Here is a 15685-nt window from a genome sequence, read left to right as displayed (position 1 = left end):
GCACAAATGAACCTATCTACAAAATAGAAACAGACTCACGGGCACAGAGAACAGACTCGTGGTTGCCAAGGAGATGGTGGAGGCGAGAGGGATAAGCGGCTGTTGGAGGTTAGCAGATGCCAACTGTTACATTTAGAAAGGAAAAACAACAAGGTCCTACTGTATAATGCAGGGAACTATGTTCAAAATCCTGTGATAAACCATAATGGAAAAGAATATAAAAAATATTTTATGTGTAAACTGAGTCATTTTGCTGTACAGCAGAGATTGGCACGACACTGTGAACCAACTATAATTCAATAAAAAAAAAAGAAAAAAGCAAGCTGGCAAGCTTATACTTAATAACATAACCCCCTGAAATGATTCACACGCACACATTTATTTCCAAATAATAAGCAGCTTTCTAAAAGTTGGGACAGATCCATTAGAATTATAGTATTTCTGATGGTTATTTATATAGCTGTAAAGGTTAGAACTTTTGAGTGTTTAGTTAACCACAGCCACTCAAGAATAAAATCTAATTTGAAAATGTTCAGAATATTGATTTTTTAAAAAAGACCTGATTAAGAAAAATTATATTCCAAGTAAAACGACAGCAAAAAGTAAACAAATTTCAAAAGCCATTATTCTATCAAAATTTACTTTTTAGGTTTGAGTTACTGTGAATATTATCCTATGATAATAGCATAATTGGAGAACTGGGGACCTGAAAATTATCAGATAAGTAATATTCCTAGAAAATCTGTCACCTCTTTCAAGCAAAAGGGAGCAATCAGTGAACTGTCAAAAATAATTTAATGTTCACAATATCTAATTTTAAGCCATTATAAAATAAAATTACAATGCAATCACAATAATTTTGGTAAAATAATTTGAGAGAAAGAAATACAACACAAAGTTAAGTGGTTCTCTCTCAGTAATGTGATTATTGATGATTCTTTTACCTTGAGTATTTCAATACTTTCTAAGTGCTCTACATGAATTTGAGTAAACTCTGGGAGTTGGTGATGGACAGGGAGGCCTGGTGTGCTGCGGTTCATGGGGTTGCAAAGAGTCAGACACAACTGAGCGACTGAACTGAACTAAGTGCTCTATAACGAATAGCTATTACTCTTTATAATCACATTTTTGAATATGAATTGAAAGTTAATATGATAACCTGAGATGTGATTTTCCAAGTGAACTCTTCAGAATTTGAAAACAATACTTGTTGGTAATTACGGTAACACTGGCTAAAGATCACATGCATGTTTTCTGGGTATGGCTTTCAAGATGTATGTGAGTAGTTTCTTTAGGATTAAAAAAACTCAGAGACAGTAGAGAGAACATACAAAACACATGTAATTCATGTAACACGTATTATCCAGCATCATGGTACAGAAACTGGCCATCTAGAGTCACGAGATGGAATGGGTTTTATTCTGCTCACGAATCACAATATGGTTCTAGACTGGAACGAGCTCTTTGCTCTGAAAGCCCGGCCCACGCACGCACCCAGCTCGGAGCTGCTATAGTCGCCGATGACCCAGGGGAACACGGGGTACTGTGAGAGGTCACTGCAGCTGCGGTCAGCCAGCGAGTTGAGGTGCAGCAGGTACTGGTAGTTGGACAGGAGGCCGCGCTGCCACTGCAGCGTGTAGCCCTCGGCCGTGCGCTCCGGCACGTGGTGCTCTGCGGGGACAGGGGGACAGGCCCAGGTCACGCCATGCTCAGTGCACGCGGGCCAGGACCACTCACCAAGTGACGGTCCTACAGGGGCTTGCAGTGTAGATCCTTCAACACACCGTTGAAAAGCACATTTCAAAAAAAGAAAAGTAGGCTAATCTGTTTTCACAAAAGAGTTGTCTGGTCAAGGATGAGCATCTCTAAGATCCAGGAGGGAAAATTATCAAATATGTGATATGAAACATCATATCTATGAGATATATTAAACTGTATCTATTAAACATATAAAACATAATATTTGTGAGATATACAACATAGATATATCACATCTATAAAATACAGGATATAAAACATATCACGTCTATTAAATAGATATGACATAAAACAAATATGAAAGTATAGAGCAAATACATCAATATTACATGGCAATATATAATGTTTACTATATTTATCTGTAGTCTACAATATGTTATTTACTAACAAAGAATCCTTCCCACCGTGCTTGAGTTTCAATGCCTTTAAGAAGCCATTACCATTTGAAAAAGCTCATTTCTTACAAAATCAGAACAAAACCATCCTTTCTTTCTCTTTTAGAGCTGGAAGACGGGCATACGGCTGATTTGTCAATGACTATGTATTATTTATACAAGTGAGGAATAAGGAAAAGAACAGAAACTGCTGAAGGAGAAAACAGGTGTCTGTCAGGAGGATGTGATTTCTCCAACTAGAAGGCCCAGAGAGACCACCTGGAAATAACCAGGAAAGAAGGAAACACAGGTTGTGTGACACCAGTGAGAACCTTCCTGCAAAATGAGTCCACTTTTCTATTATGTTTAGAAAATTCTGCTTTCAACTTTTTATTGGCAGCATCAAACAACTTTCCTCACTTGTTGATTCAATACTTCTTCTTATATACTTTGCCAAGTTTCTTCTCTAACTAGCTACCAGGAAAGGGCTTTAAAAAAAAAAAAAAATCAAAACACTTATCCTCTGATTTTCCATTCTTAGAACATCACAGAGAAAGTCTGAACCATCTCAGGAATAAACTCGGAAAAGACACTTCACAGAAGCAGACTTTCTAGACCATGGTGGGTTTAAGATTTCAGGACTCACTATGAGAGTTGAGTTTTTTGTTGCAATCTTGTTACAGTTAGAAAAATTAAATGAAAAAATTAAATTGGGAGGCAGGAGATAACAGTAAACCTGTAGCAAAGCTATAGTTATGGACTGAGTTAAACTGAATAGCTTAATGTGAGAATAAACAAATATGAACTTTAGTAAAGTTCACTTATAAACTTTACAATATGTTCTTCAATGAAAACAAACTATTCCTCCTTGAGAGAAAATTTCTTTTCTAAGGGGATTAACTCACTACTTCATAAATGGGTGCACTGAACACTGGAACAGCAAACAAAACTGAGCTGGTATTAATGAAATTCCAACATGTACTTAAACTCATCCCCATCCTAGTCATCTGACAACTCTGAAAACAAGAATAACTTAATTCAACCATACAACTTAATATGTTTGTGCTCAAAAAGGAAAATACAGGTGTCCTCTCTGACAAAAGTGGGAAAATTCACATTTCCCATGGAAGACTGAGGAAGTAATAGTTCGAAGCAAACTGCGCTCCATGCTACCATAAGAGCATAGAAGGTTCACGCGTTCCTTTTGTACCGTTTTCCAGTTTTGTGATTAAGACCACAACTAATGATCCCAAACACATGACTGCATAACCCACTGTCTCACATGAAGAAACCCAGTCCCGGCATTCATAAACTAACATAAGACAGGACTAGACATAAAAAACAATCACGGGTATTCTTTATAATCCATTCAACTTGGGTGTCGTTAAGATACTGAAAAACATATAAATGCATTCACCAAGAGTTTCTAAAATACAGAATTTGAGTGAACTATTACCAAATTTCATTTCTATTTCCCTTTGTTTCTAAAGTGCCACTCTCCCAACAATGGTTACTGATGAGAACAGATAAATGGAACCCTGGAGGCGTGACGGTGGCTACAGCACTGTTCCCCTGTTGAACCACCTCCGCGTGAACAGACACAAGGACGGGTGAGCACCAAACCTAGATATGTAGCGATGTAAAAATAGAGGTCGTCTCGGTCCTGACGTTCATAGAACTTCAGGTAGATGTCGGAACACAGGTCATCTTCTGTGCAAAACACTTCCAAGCCCTACAAATCCAGGGAGGATAGAACAAATGGCACCTCAATGTGAGTGACTCAAGTACAAAAACCTTTCACTTCAACACTTGCATTTTTTATTTGTAGGTCTTGTATCCATATTCCCCAGCTATTCATTTAATTTATATAACATGAGAACGAGACATGTATTTCAGCTAAACTTTATAAAACCCCTTTTAGTCCTGAGTATTTTTATTGGTAATCACACATGTGAATTTGTGCTGAATCAAAATTGGCAATTTGTATCTTCACATATGTTCTTCAAACACAAATGTTTAGCTTTTCTTTATAAATTCAATCATAATTCTGATTTTATATTTAGAACTCTCATGCATACCTTTTATACTTTTAAGTACATTTTTATGTGCCTCTAAGTATATGTAGCATTTTTGTATATTAAAAAATATATACTTTACTGATTAGGTTTCTGTGATTTGTGTATGTTGATTTATACATGGTTGGTTTATATTTTAACGACTATGTACTATTTCACTGAATGAATAGAATTCACTCTGTGTGCTCTGTCGTCTCCGATTCTTTGCAATCCCATGGACTGTAGCCCACCAGGCTCCTCTGTTAGTGGAATTTTCCAGGCAAGAATACTGGAATGGGTTGCCATTTCCTTCTCCAGGAGATCTTCCTGACACAGGGATCAAACCTGTCTCTCCTGCATTGGCAGACGGATTCTTTACCACAAGCGCCACATGGGAAACTGATAAATTACTTCAGTGATCCTCTTATCGATGAAAAACTAAATTCCACCATAATTATGTCAATTTAACAAATTGATAATTGACCTCATTCAAATAGGCGTTTGCAATGATTCTTAAGAAAACTGTTGAGCTGTACAGATGACGTGTTGGTGAGGCCGAGACAGGACAGCAACAGAAAGGATGAAAACAGAGCATTGTCCTAGGTTCAAATACAGGCTTTCATGTTACTAGTTAACTCCTGGGGTCTCAATTTCTTTGTAAAATAGGGTATCATGTAACCTCAGAGCGGTTGTGCTGGTGAACAGATATTGTACATTAACTGCCCAGTACACATAAAGTACTTAATCAATGCCAATTTCTTCTCTCTTTATGACCGTATTTCTGTATTTTTAACAGCATCTGTTTCCCTAATCCTCTACTGGTACTGAAAATGGAGAATCACCTTCTATGTAAAAGAGGCAGGAAAACAGTTAAATTTCATAAAGATAAAACACCAAAACGAGCTGCTTCAATATCTGCAATGCTTTTGTAACGCCACCAACTCACTGGTTAATCTTCAAAGGAGAACAAATACGTTGATATTGACATGAAATGACAAGCCCTTGGACTCGCACCCTCTGTGGGGCCTGGTCTCTCTATTATAAGTGTGTGTGACTCACAGGAGGGTAGGCTTGGGCTTCTCCAGAGGCATGGCAGGCAGGACAGCCCTGGTGGTTGAAATGGTTATCTTATCCGTTTCTCCCTCTCACCAGGCCTGGAGGAAGGAGTAATCTAAGTTCACAGTGACTATGCTACAGTTCCACTGAGGGCTGGCTCTAAGAGCTTCTAAACTCTGCCTGGAGACCTTGTGAGGAGCCGTGGGCCGCTTCTGCAGGCGTCACCGGCACAAACCCAGAGCCCCGAGCACTTGGGAGGGAGAAACTGAGGCTGTTCAAGAACATGTTCCCCACAGCCCTCCCACCTAAAGAGCTGCTCCTTTAAAAACTGCCAGCTCACCCAGAAGATGGAGCCATGAGACTCAGAGCCCATCTGCTTACAACACAACATGCCTGCACCTTCCAGAGTGGCCCCGGGTGCTTCAAGTCAATGAACCACTGACCAACCCGAAGACACCCATCCTCCAGGGGAACTCACCAGAGGCATGAGGCCATGTCTCCTCTTGTAAATGCGACGGATGTCCTGGAGCATTATCTGGACCACGGGTTTCTTTAAAAGTAGAGAGAGAGAGGATGAGCTGGTTGGATGGCATCACCGACTCGATAGACATGAGTCTGAGCAAACTCTGGGAGATGGTGAAGGACAGGGAAGCCTGGCGTGCTGCAGTCCACGGGGTCACAAAGAGTCGGACACGACTGAGCGACTGAACAACAAGAGAGAAAAGATCTCAAAATGCAACATTCTGACCCAGTTAGAAGCTGCCCTTCAGCATCAGAAAGGGAAAGATGAGCCCATCTTAACTTCCCAACAGGTCACAAGTGAACAGCTAGAAAGGAGGGCCTTAGGACAGGGCACACCCCACCCTATGTGCCAGCCTGCCCTTTCCGCTAGCTCTGTGACCATGGACATGTCCCTCTACGCACCCTGCCTTGGTACTCAACTTCTCAGAATGATAATGCACGCATCTTTAAGATTCTTTTTTTTTTTCATGTCTGCCATTTTTAAAGTCTTTATTGAATTTGTTACAATACTGCTTCTATTTTACATCTGTCTTTTGGCCCCGAGGTGTATGGGATCTTAGAGCTCCCTAACCAGAGAGCAAACCCATACTCCCTGCATTGGAAGCTGAAGTCTCAACCACTGGATCACCAGGGGATCCCTAGGCATCTACCTTTCAGGTATTTGGAAAGTTGCTGAGTGATAAAGATCATTAGATTGGTGTATACAACCTCACAGGAATTTTGCTTTTTGTAGACCTATAGTTTGCTCAGAAACTAATATGCATCTTTTTTAGAATCCTGTCTTTTATCTCCTTAAACTACAGTGTTGTTGTTCAGTCGTTAAGCCGTGTCTGACTCTTTGCGACCCTATGGACGTAGCCTGCCAAGCATCTATGTCCATGGGATTTCCCAGGCAGGAATACCGGAGGGGGTTGCCATTTCTTCCTTCAGGGGCTCTTTCTGACCCAGGGATCGAACCAGCATCTCCTGCACTAGCAGGGCGGGTTGTTTACAACTGAGCCACCAGGGAAGCCCAAACCTCAGTGTAATAAAGCTCAAACTATAGTATAAACCAGAGCCTCTAAACTTTATGAGGAGGGAAATTTTCTTGCTTCTCCGGAGCCTTGAAATGCTAGTAAGAGAGGAAAAAGGTTACAAAAGGCTACAGGTCCACCCTCCTCCTCACATGAGAGGGAGGAGGAGCCCACAGAGGCAGGGTACGCAGCGGTGGAAGCTGCAAGAAGACTGGCCAAGACCCCCAGCCCAGACACCTGGGACCCTGAAGCTATGGCACATACTCAGATATTTTTGCAGAAGTACTGACTCAAGCCACAGCAACTGTGGTGGCCCATACAGTTTATCACACCACACAGAAGGCCAGCAGTGACATGTACTGTGTCCACTGGAGGGCCCGGCGGGTGTGCTGCACCACCTGGTGGACAGACTCATTATAGCATCACGGAGAAAAGGGCTTCCCTGGGGGCTCAGACGGTAAAGAATCTGCCTGCAATGTGGGAGACCTGGGTTCAATCCCTGGGTTGAGAAGATCCCCTGGAGGAGGGCATGGCAACCCACTCCAGTATTCTTGCCTAGAGAATCCTCACGGTGGGCTACAGTCCACCGGGTTGCAAAGAGTCGGACGCAACTGAGCGACTAAGCACAGCACAGGAAAGGATATATTTGTGTTTCAGTGACACGTGTGTGTGGCGTGCTCAGTTGCATCTGACTCTGCAATCCATGGACTGTAGCCTACCAGGCTCCTCTGTCCATGGGATTCTCCAGACAAGAATAATGGAGTGGGTTGCCATTTCCTTCTCCTGGGGATCTTCCCGACCCAGGGATGGAACCCATGTCTATCGCATCTCCTGCATTAGCAGGTGGATTCTTGACCTCTAGCAACACCAGAGAAGCACATACAATGACTGACCAACTGGGAGAACTTCTTCCATGGTAGAAAACACTCCTGTTCTTAAAGCTGCCGGCCAAAAGGACCAACTGCACAAGCAAAGTGTTGGGATTTCTGCTCTTTCAATGAATCACTCTGAAAAGGGGCCAGATCTAGATAAAGCCTCTAATCTTAACAAGTCTTAGTGTAGAAATCTGAGTCTCTACTGTCTGGCCAAGTGAGTCTAAAGGCATCGTGGAAGAGAAGCCTGCTTCCAGCATCACCCCTGCAACCGCCCAGTGACAGCATCTCTACACACACCTCTGCGCCGGGCTGGAGAGGACCACTTCCTACCACTTCCTCTGGGCAAGACTAAGACTTACCAATTGTGTTGATAATTAAGGAATAACGAGAAATATGACTCAGGTGTACAGATAAGCAGGTACACAGGAAACATCATTTTTCTTAACCTTAGTAGATGTAGCTCACTTGCAGAAGTGCTTCCAGGTAGAAAGGTATAAACCTCTAAGGACCCTTTACTAAAATCAGGAGGGGCGGGGTTTCTTCTCACATCACTGAGAGCAAGTGACCCCAAAATCACAGAAAACAAGTTAGGGGAGCTCAAATGTCAAGGTCACACGGGGAGCCTGTTAAATACCAGATGCTGGATAGGGAGGGGGCAGTCATTCTGACTCTCACCAAAATGTGAGAACACAGTAAGGTCAAGTACAGGGGATGAAAAGTTCACTGAAGACAAAAACTGCAATGCAAAGACGCTCTCGCTGGCCCACAGTCCGCTTACCGGGTACCCGTTGAGAGGCTGGAAATACAGGGTGGTGTCAGTGACACAGGCGTGGCCAGGGTTCGTCACCAGAGGTGTCACCATTTCTGCTTTGCATTCCATGTGCAGCTTTTCAGAAACACTTTGGAATCTGAAAATACGTTTTGCAGCAAAAGCAAGAAAAATCAGAAATCAATCTACTTTCTAGGCTTAACTTTATCTGAGGGAGCTCCAGGGTGACTCTGCAGAACAGGTATCTAAACACGACACTTAATATAAGGAAAGCGGTGACATAAGCTAATCATCTATATAAAACTGCCTTTCTTTTAATGGGTACAATGAGTACTTGCTTTTGAAAAAGCAGATGAGGTTATGCATCACAGAAGAGAAGACAGACAAGTAAAAAACTTGTCAAACAGGCACAAGAAGAAACAGACAACCTAAGTAGTCTTATGTCGAGTGAACAAATTGAATAAGAACACTTCAGGCCTGGATGGCTTTACCAATAAATTCTATTAAAACTTTAAGGAAGAAATACAATCCTGCACAAATTCTTTTGGGAAACAGAGACTAAAGGGGCATTTCTAAACTCATGTTATATGGCGAGCATAACCCTGATTGCAAAACCTCACAAATACACCAAGATTTACAGAGAAATATCCATAAACAGAGATATAAAATCCTTTATAGCCACAACTATCGAGCCCACGTGCCGCAACTACTGAAGCTTGTGTAGCCTAGAGCCAACCAGAGCTTCACAACAAGGGAAGCCACCGCAATGAAAAGCCTGTGCACCAAGATAAAGAGTAGACTCCGCTCGCCACAACCAGAGAAAGTCTGCGTGCAGCAACAAAGACCCAGCACAGCCAAAAATAAAAAGTAATTTTATAAAGTCCTTTATGAAATACTAGCAAAGAAAATCCAGTAATATGTAAACAAAAAAAACCCAATACATCATAAGTTAGATTTATCCCATGAATACAAGGTTGTTTTAACAATGAAAAACCAATCAACATAATTCATACTGTCAACAGAATGAAAGAAAAAAGATGATCCCAATAAATGCGCAAGAAGCACTTCACAAAATTCTACATTCATTTTTGAAAATACTCTCAGCAAACCACGAATAATAAGAAACTTCCTCATTCTGATTAAAGGGCATCTATGAAAAACCTACAGCTGGCATGCTGGCATTATTCTTTCGAGGTGAAACATTAAACCTCTTTCCTGTAATACCAAGAACAAGGCAACAATGTCTGCTCTCACTGCATCTATTAATCAAACTGTGCAATGAGGCAAGAAGTAGAAATAAGTCTTTAGGATTTCTGTGAAACTGTCATTATTCACAGATTAAATAATAATGGACAGATGAAACACTATAGAATCTACAACAACCCCCCCAAAAAAACAGATGGCTTTACCAGCAAATTCTCTAACATTTTAAAAGGCAGTATAAGACTCACACCTCTCACAAAAAGGTAGCAATAAAACAGAATATTACAAACTAATCTCATTTATACACATAAGTTTCTAGCCAAAGCCAACTAATGAGTAAATTTTGAATTTGGAAAAGCCACAGGATACAAGGTCATTGTTTAAAAAAAACTATTTTCTATATACTGTAAGAAATAGTTGGAAAATAAAATTTTGACAGCTTCAAAAAAAACCCTAGGATTATGCTCAAAAGACAGCAGTATCCACACACTATAATATAAACATATTTTATATATATATGTTATATATAATATATATATATGTATATATAACACATGCTATATATAAACATATAACAGTGCAGGGAACTGGATGAGGAGAAAGAACTCTTTGTACTGTCTTTACATCTTTCAATCTAAAATTAATCCAAAGTATTTTAAAGAGGACATTTTGGGGTATAAATGGGGAAACCTGAATATGGAGCTATAAACTCCAGCTATAAACTATACAGATCTATTACTACTTGGGTATCATAATAGTACGAAGGGATGGCAGAGATCTTCCTGTAACAGAGAAGTGCTGAGGTAGTTATGGGTGAAGTATGAGGAAGTCTTACAGTGTCATTTCAAATTGCTCAGGAAAAAGTTAATTCATATTTTAAATATATCATACAAACATACATATGCACATCAGCTACACATGTACACCTATTTATATAACCTATAGACATACATGTGTTTCTTATGTACACACAGCAAGCAAGAGCATGAGCATGCAAGGACCAATGCAAATTAAGCAAAATGTCGACAAATTAATACCTGGTGACTCACAGGGAATCTGTGTTCACCACTACCTTTTCAACTTGTGAGGATTTGAAGTTTTTCAGAATGAACAGTAGGGAAAAAATATATACTTCAATTAAAAAAGTTATTTCCTTGGAAGTATGCTCAAAACTTATTTAGCAAAAGTTTATTTTCTTTCTTTCAGAGGAATTATATAATCCTGCAATATTTCACTTGATGTTGTAAAAATTTTGTCCCCAAATTCTTCAGCCTAACACTCTAGAGACTGGATAACTTAAAACTCTGATGGTGAACCATTTTAAAAATTAATGTCATGCTGAAGCCCAGGATTAAAGTCTAAATTGCTACTTAGAAAAATTATCCACTCTAAGTAGGTCAAAAGAAGCTAATTCTTATTATATAATTCTTATTCTTTTCCTTCCTAAAATGGAAACTATACTTGCCCCTCTGCAACGCATTTAACTGGTACATTCTACAAATACAAAAATGAAAAGTAATGCTATGTAGGTGAAACAGAGAAAGAACAAACATAACCATGGAAAACACATTCTTGGCCAGACGGCTTTACCAGCAAACTCTCTAACGTTTTTAAATGTAGTGTAAGGCACACAAATCTCACAAAGGTAGCACTAAAACAGAGTATTACAAACTAATCTCATTTATACACATTAAGCTTCCAGCCAAAGCCAACATGTAATAATCTATTCAACAAATATGTCCTACTTTGTCCTAAGCTGCAAGGATACAGCAAAACACAAAAATCTAAAGTAAAAATGACACCTCATGACTAGAGACTGCAATAATCATACCTAAGATTTTATACACATTAGACAATCTATACATATATATTAACGGAATTGAACAAAGTTTAGCAGGGTTGCTAAAAACAAAATGAATACTCAAAAATATACTTCATTCTACTTGTCAACAATGAAATGAAATATTTTAGGATACCACTTAAAACACCACTAAAATATGAAGCACAAGAGAAGAAAGACCTTTACAAAGAAAATTGTAAAAAAGACACTAAGGAAGACTTAAACAGAGTTTCACTGCAATCAGAGTCAAAATCCCAGTAGGCTTTTCTTCTATGGAATTTGACAACCTGATTCTAACTTTACACAGAAATGTGTAAGACCAAAACACTGAAGACATAAGTTAGAAAGGAAATGCCGTGCCAGATACTAAGACTTAACAGTGATTAACACAGAGGTACTGCAGACAGAGACACAGACAAATAGCCCAAATCTACTTAACAGAAGGCAATCTACTTAAAATATGGAAAGAAAGAAATCAGAGAACAGGTTAATATGAAAGTATAGTTACTTGCGGAAAATATATTGGATACTTAGAAAAATGAATAGTTTACCCTCTGGAAGGGTTTCAAACAGAAAAGTGAATAAACAAGTAAGTTCTTTAGAAAGAAAGTATTTTAAAAGTGCATTTGGAAGAGTAGAGGAAAAGGGACTGCAGAAGGAAAGACTCAAGAGTGTAGGGGTGACGAGCTAAATGCTGTCACAGCAACCTGAGCGGTGGGGGCTGGTGGCCTGAATGGAAGCAGTAACGTGTCAAAGGATAGATGCTCACAGACTGGGAGGTTCTGGGGAAGCACCATTGCCCAGGCCTTCAAGAGGCCAGGAGCCCCCGGACTCTGCGCTGGCACTGAGGCCAGGGCCATTGCCCCAGGGCAGATGCCAGCACCCGTCATAATAATGAATGAGGCCTGAGATGACAACGTCGCTGCTTTCAAAACCAGGAATCAAAATCATGGAAAACTTACCTGTTTTTGTCAAATGACGTCCTAGCCAAACGGGACTGCAAGATAGCTGTTATCTATTAAGACAGAATCATTTTAAAAATATGGCTGTAAGTATCTGTAAGTGACATATCAATGTAGGTTCATTCACAATAAAGACACGGGTCTTTAGAAACTCACCATGGCAGTTTGGTCCCCCAGTTTGTCCAGACAGGATGCTCTATGAAGCTATGAGTACAGAAATATACATGGATTTATTTCTCTCTCTGATGATAAGAAGATAGTTCCTTAGAAGCAATGAAACACAACCACCATTCTGTTACTCAGTAACAGCTAAGAGCCATTCTAAAACATCTAAAACATTCTAAAACATACTTTTTCCTAATGTAGAGTTTTCAAGTTCAACACATTCAAGTAAATCTCATTCAGATTTATAGAAGAGGTTATGGTTTCAGTAAGATGTATAGTTTGCCAGTGAATGTCTGAGAAGAGTGCTGTATTACCTGAAGCAGTGTCTCCACAACATCTTCCACTTTCCCTGAAACATCCAGCTCGAAGACATACTCCATCGTGCCCTGAAAAAGAGGAAGATGAACTGAATCAGAGAACAAGCACATCAGGACTTATCACTTTAAGAATATTTGCATCCCCTGCTGGCGTGTGCAGGGAACTCCCTCAGCTCACCTGGGAGATTTACTTCTATATTCACTATTTTCTTCCTTCCACTGACTTTGGGTAGTTTGCCCTTCTTTTTCTAGTTCCTTGAGGTATCTAGTTAGGTTTTTTAATTTGAGATCTTTCTCTTTTCTTAAGGTAAGCATTTAACACTCTAAACTTCCTTCTTAGGATTGCTTTTGCAGCATCCTATGAGTTTAGGTATGTTTTCGTTTTGATCATCTTGAAGTATTTTTAAATTTCCCTTTTTATTTCTTCTCTGACCCACTGTTTGCACAAGAAGGTTGTTTAATTTCCACATATGTATGAATCTTCCTGCTGCTATGGATTTCTGGTTTCATTCCACAGTGGCTGTTAAAGACACTTGGAATGACATCAGTCTTCTCAGATTACTGACTTGTTTTGTGACCTGACGTGTGATCTGTTCTGGAGAATGTCCCCTGTGCACGTGAGAAGAGCGTGTCCTATTGTCTTTGGGCAGGATGTTCTGCACATGTCTATGAAGCCCATCTGGTTAGAGTACTGGTCGAGTCCTGTCTCCCGAGTGATCTTCGGCCTGGACCATCCGCCTATTATTGAAGGTGTAGCTGTCAGTCTCTCTCTTCAGTCCTGTCAGTGCTGGCTTCACACACTCAGGTGCTCTGAGGCTGGGTGCACGTGTGTTGTGACGGTTACTTTTTATGTGTCACAAACTGTGCTCTTCTTTTCCCCACGAGGGTGAGTCTGCTGGGCTGCATCTGCCTGAATCTCTGGCTCAAAGTCCCCTGGAGCAGCTGCACAAGTCCACCTCTTTCCTGTTTTGGGAGGAGGGTCCCCAGACATCTAGAGCATTACGGGTCCTGTCAGAGCTCCAGGACAGGTGCGAAGATGGGAACTGGGCATTCCCTCCAATCTGGTGCACTGTGCCAGGGGAGGGACTATGGTGAGACGATGCTCATGTTCCCGCACCTTCAGTGTGGCTCACTTCATGCTCACCTGGGCACAGGGCGCTCCGAACTGGTTTCTGGATTTTTCACAAGGGAATTCATCCACATACTCTCTCTGAACCAGTCTCCCCATCAGAGGAATGAGGGTCTTCCCAGTCTATCATCTCTCATCACCATCGTCAATGTCATCATTCCCCCCCTTAAACCTGAGAATCCTCTGGTGTCCTAATTCACATTGGAACAAAAGAGCTATTCTTTGCTTCAGAAAACCTGACCCACTTCCTTTGACGTCACTTTTCAGCAGATTTGTACCTTGAGTGGGCGTCAGGAGAACCTCTGCAGCGAGGGTGCAACAACCAGTGGCTCTCAGCTTGGAGGGGGGATGGTCTTGCCACCCTTGCAGGGCATTTGTCAATGTGTGGAGGTGCCACACAACAGGGGACAGTGGGGGGGGCACTCAGTGGGTGGAGCAGCCTGTAACATAAGGCACAACCCCTCACAGTGAAGAAGCATCCTTACCAGATGCCAACAGCACCACCTGTGAGTAACAAGAGCTCAGGACTCACTGATCCTGACTGACCGGCGTGCACAGATGTTTCCTGCACATAAAACTCGGAGGTGGCTACTGGCGGCCAGTGTATCCCAGCTGCTGCCGAGGACTTGCAGGCCAGGCTTGCCTGTGACTGGGACTGCCATCCAGCCTGCAGGAGTCTGCGCAGAGGTGGGGCTTTTCCTAATTCAGAGGAGTCACAACAGGAGCACTAGCCCGTCTCTAGGTCCTGTAAGGTCTCCTCTGCTAGGAGTTATCCCTTTACTACATGCTAAGCTGCAGCACGGGCCTGTGCTCAGTCTCCTCTGTCCATGGGATTCTCCAGGCAAGAATACTGGAGTGGGTTGCCATTTCCTCCTTCAGGGGATCTTCCTTGCCCAGGGATAGAACCCATATCTCCTGCCTTGGCAGGCAGGTTCTTTACCACTTGGGAAGTCACAGTATTAAGTAAAGCACAGAGTGGTTGGATGTGATGTCTAGTTACCAGTCCTGTGTTCATGGTCCCTCAGAGCTTCTACCTAATCAGGAGAACTTATACACTTATTACTGAGCTCTTAAACAAGGGTATTTTATAACCTATAAATATTTCTGTAACATTTAAAAGAAGTCCTCAGCAATACCCAGTAAATAAGATGCATCTTCTGATTTCGACTTTTAACCTAATAATTTAAGCCTTTTCCCCCACTAATAGACCCACTTATTTTTAAGCTAAAAAGTTGACTGAAATCTTTTGAACTGAAGTCTGTGGCTCCCTTAGATAATTTTGTTGTAACTGCTAAGTAACAAGCCTTTAAATACCTGTTATTATACTGCATAAAGAAGTTAACACAGACACAGAAACTTATTGCTCAAAATCACTATGGAAATTGGTGGGGATGAAGGAAAAACCTTACTTACCCTTTCTATTTTATACGGTGCAACAATGTTGTGTTCTTTAATGAAATACACCTGAAAAAGACAAATCAATACTTGTAAAATAATTAAACATTGTCAGTGGTGAGCTGATGGATGTTATGAATCAAATTTAAATCATTGTTATTTAATCTCTATTTCCAAAAGCACTTGCATTAATATTAGTATGGCTTTAAAGTTCTGATGTTAAAATAACAAACATTAAATTAAAAAGAGATTC

General features: G+C 40.8%; 1 protein-coding gene across 6 annotated transcripts in view; it reads right to left on the bottom strand.

Annotated features, from left to right (window-relative positions):
• Positions 1 to 15685, bottom strand: part of NSMAF (neutral sphingomyelinase activation associated factor) — a 63974-nt gene that overhangs the window by 17173 nt on the left and 31116 nt on the right. For 5 of the 6 annotated variants that reach the window (XR_014057802.1, XM_081504356.1, XM_081504355.1 and 2 more), the window contains exons 6-13: positions 15451 to 15501; positions 12906 to 12977; positions 12583 to 12630; positions 12427 to 12479; positions 8431 to 8560; positions 5721 to 5792; positions 3756 to 3864; positions 1495 to 1671 (exon numbers count right to left, since the gene is read on the bottom strand). Coding sequence is in view for 5 of the 6 variants with exons in the window: in XM_081504356.1 (XP_081360482.1) it covers positions 1495 to 1671; positions 3756 to 3864; positions 5721 to 5792; positions 8431 to 8560; positions 12427 to 12479; positions 12583 to 12630; positions 12906 to 12977; positions 15451 to 15501 (712 nt within the window). In the remaining variant the exon portion in view is untranslated. Of the gene's footprint in view, positions 1 to 1494; positions 1672 to 3755; positions 3865 to 5720; positions 5793 to 8430; positions 8561 to 12426; positions 12480 to 12582; positions 12631 to 12905; positions 12978 to 15450; positions 15522 to 15685 lie in introns of all 6 variants that reach the window. The other variant, XM_081504359.1, reaches the window with a different exon arrangement.

The sequence above is a fragment of the Giraffa tippelskirchi genome, chromosome 6, assembly GCF_054371585.1.
Source record: "Giraffa tippelskirchi isolate mGirTip1 chromosome 6, T2T-mGirTip1v1.2.pri, whole genome shotgun sequence".
Taxonomy (NCBI): Eukaryota; Metazoa; Chordata; class Mammalia; order Artiodactyla; family Giraffidae; genus Giraffa; species Giraffa tippelskirchi.
Note: the sequence above shows the minus strand (reverse complement) of the source record. Positions and strands in the feature narration are given on the sequence as shown.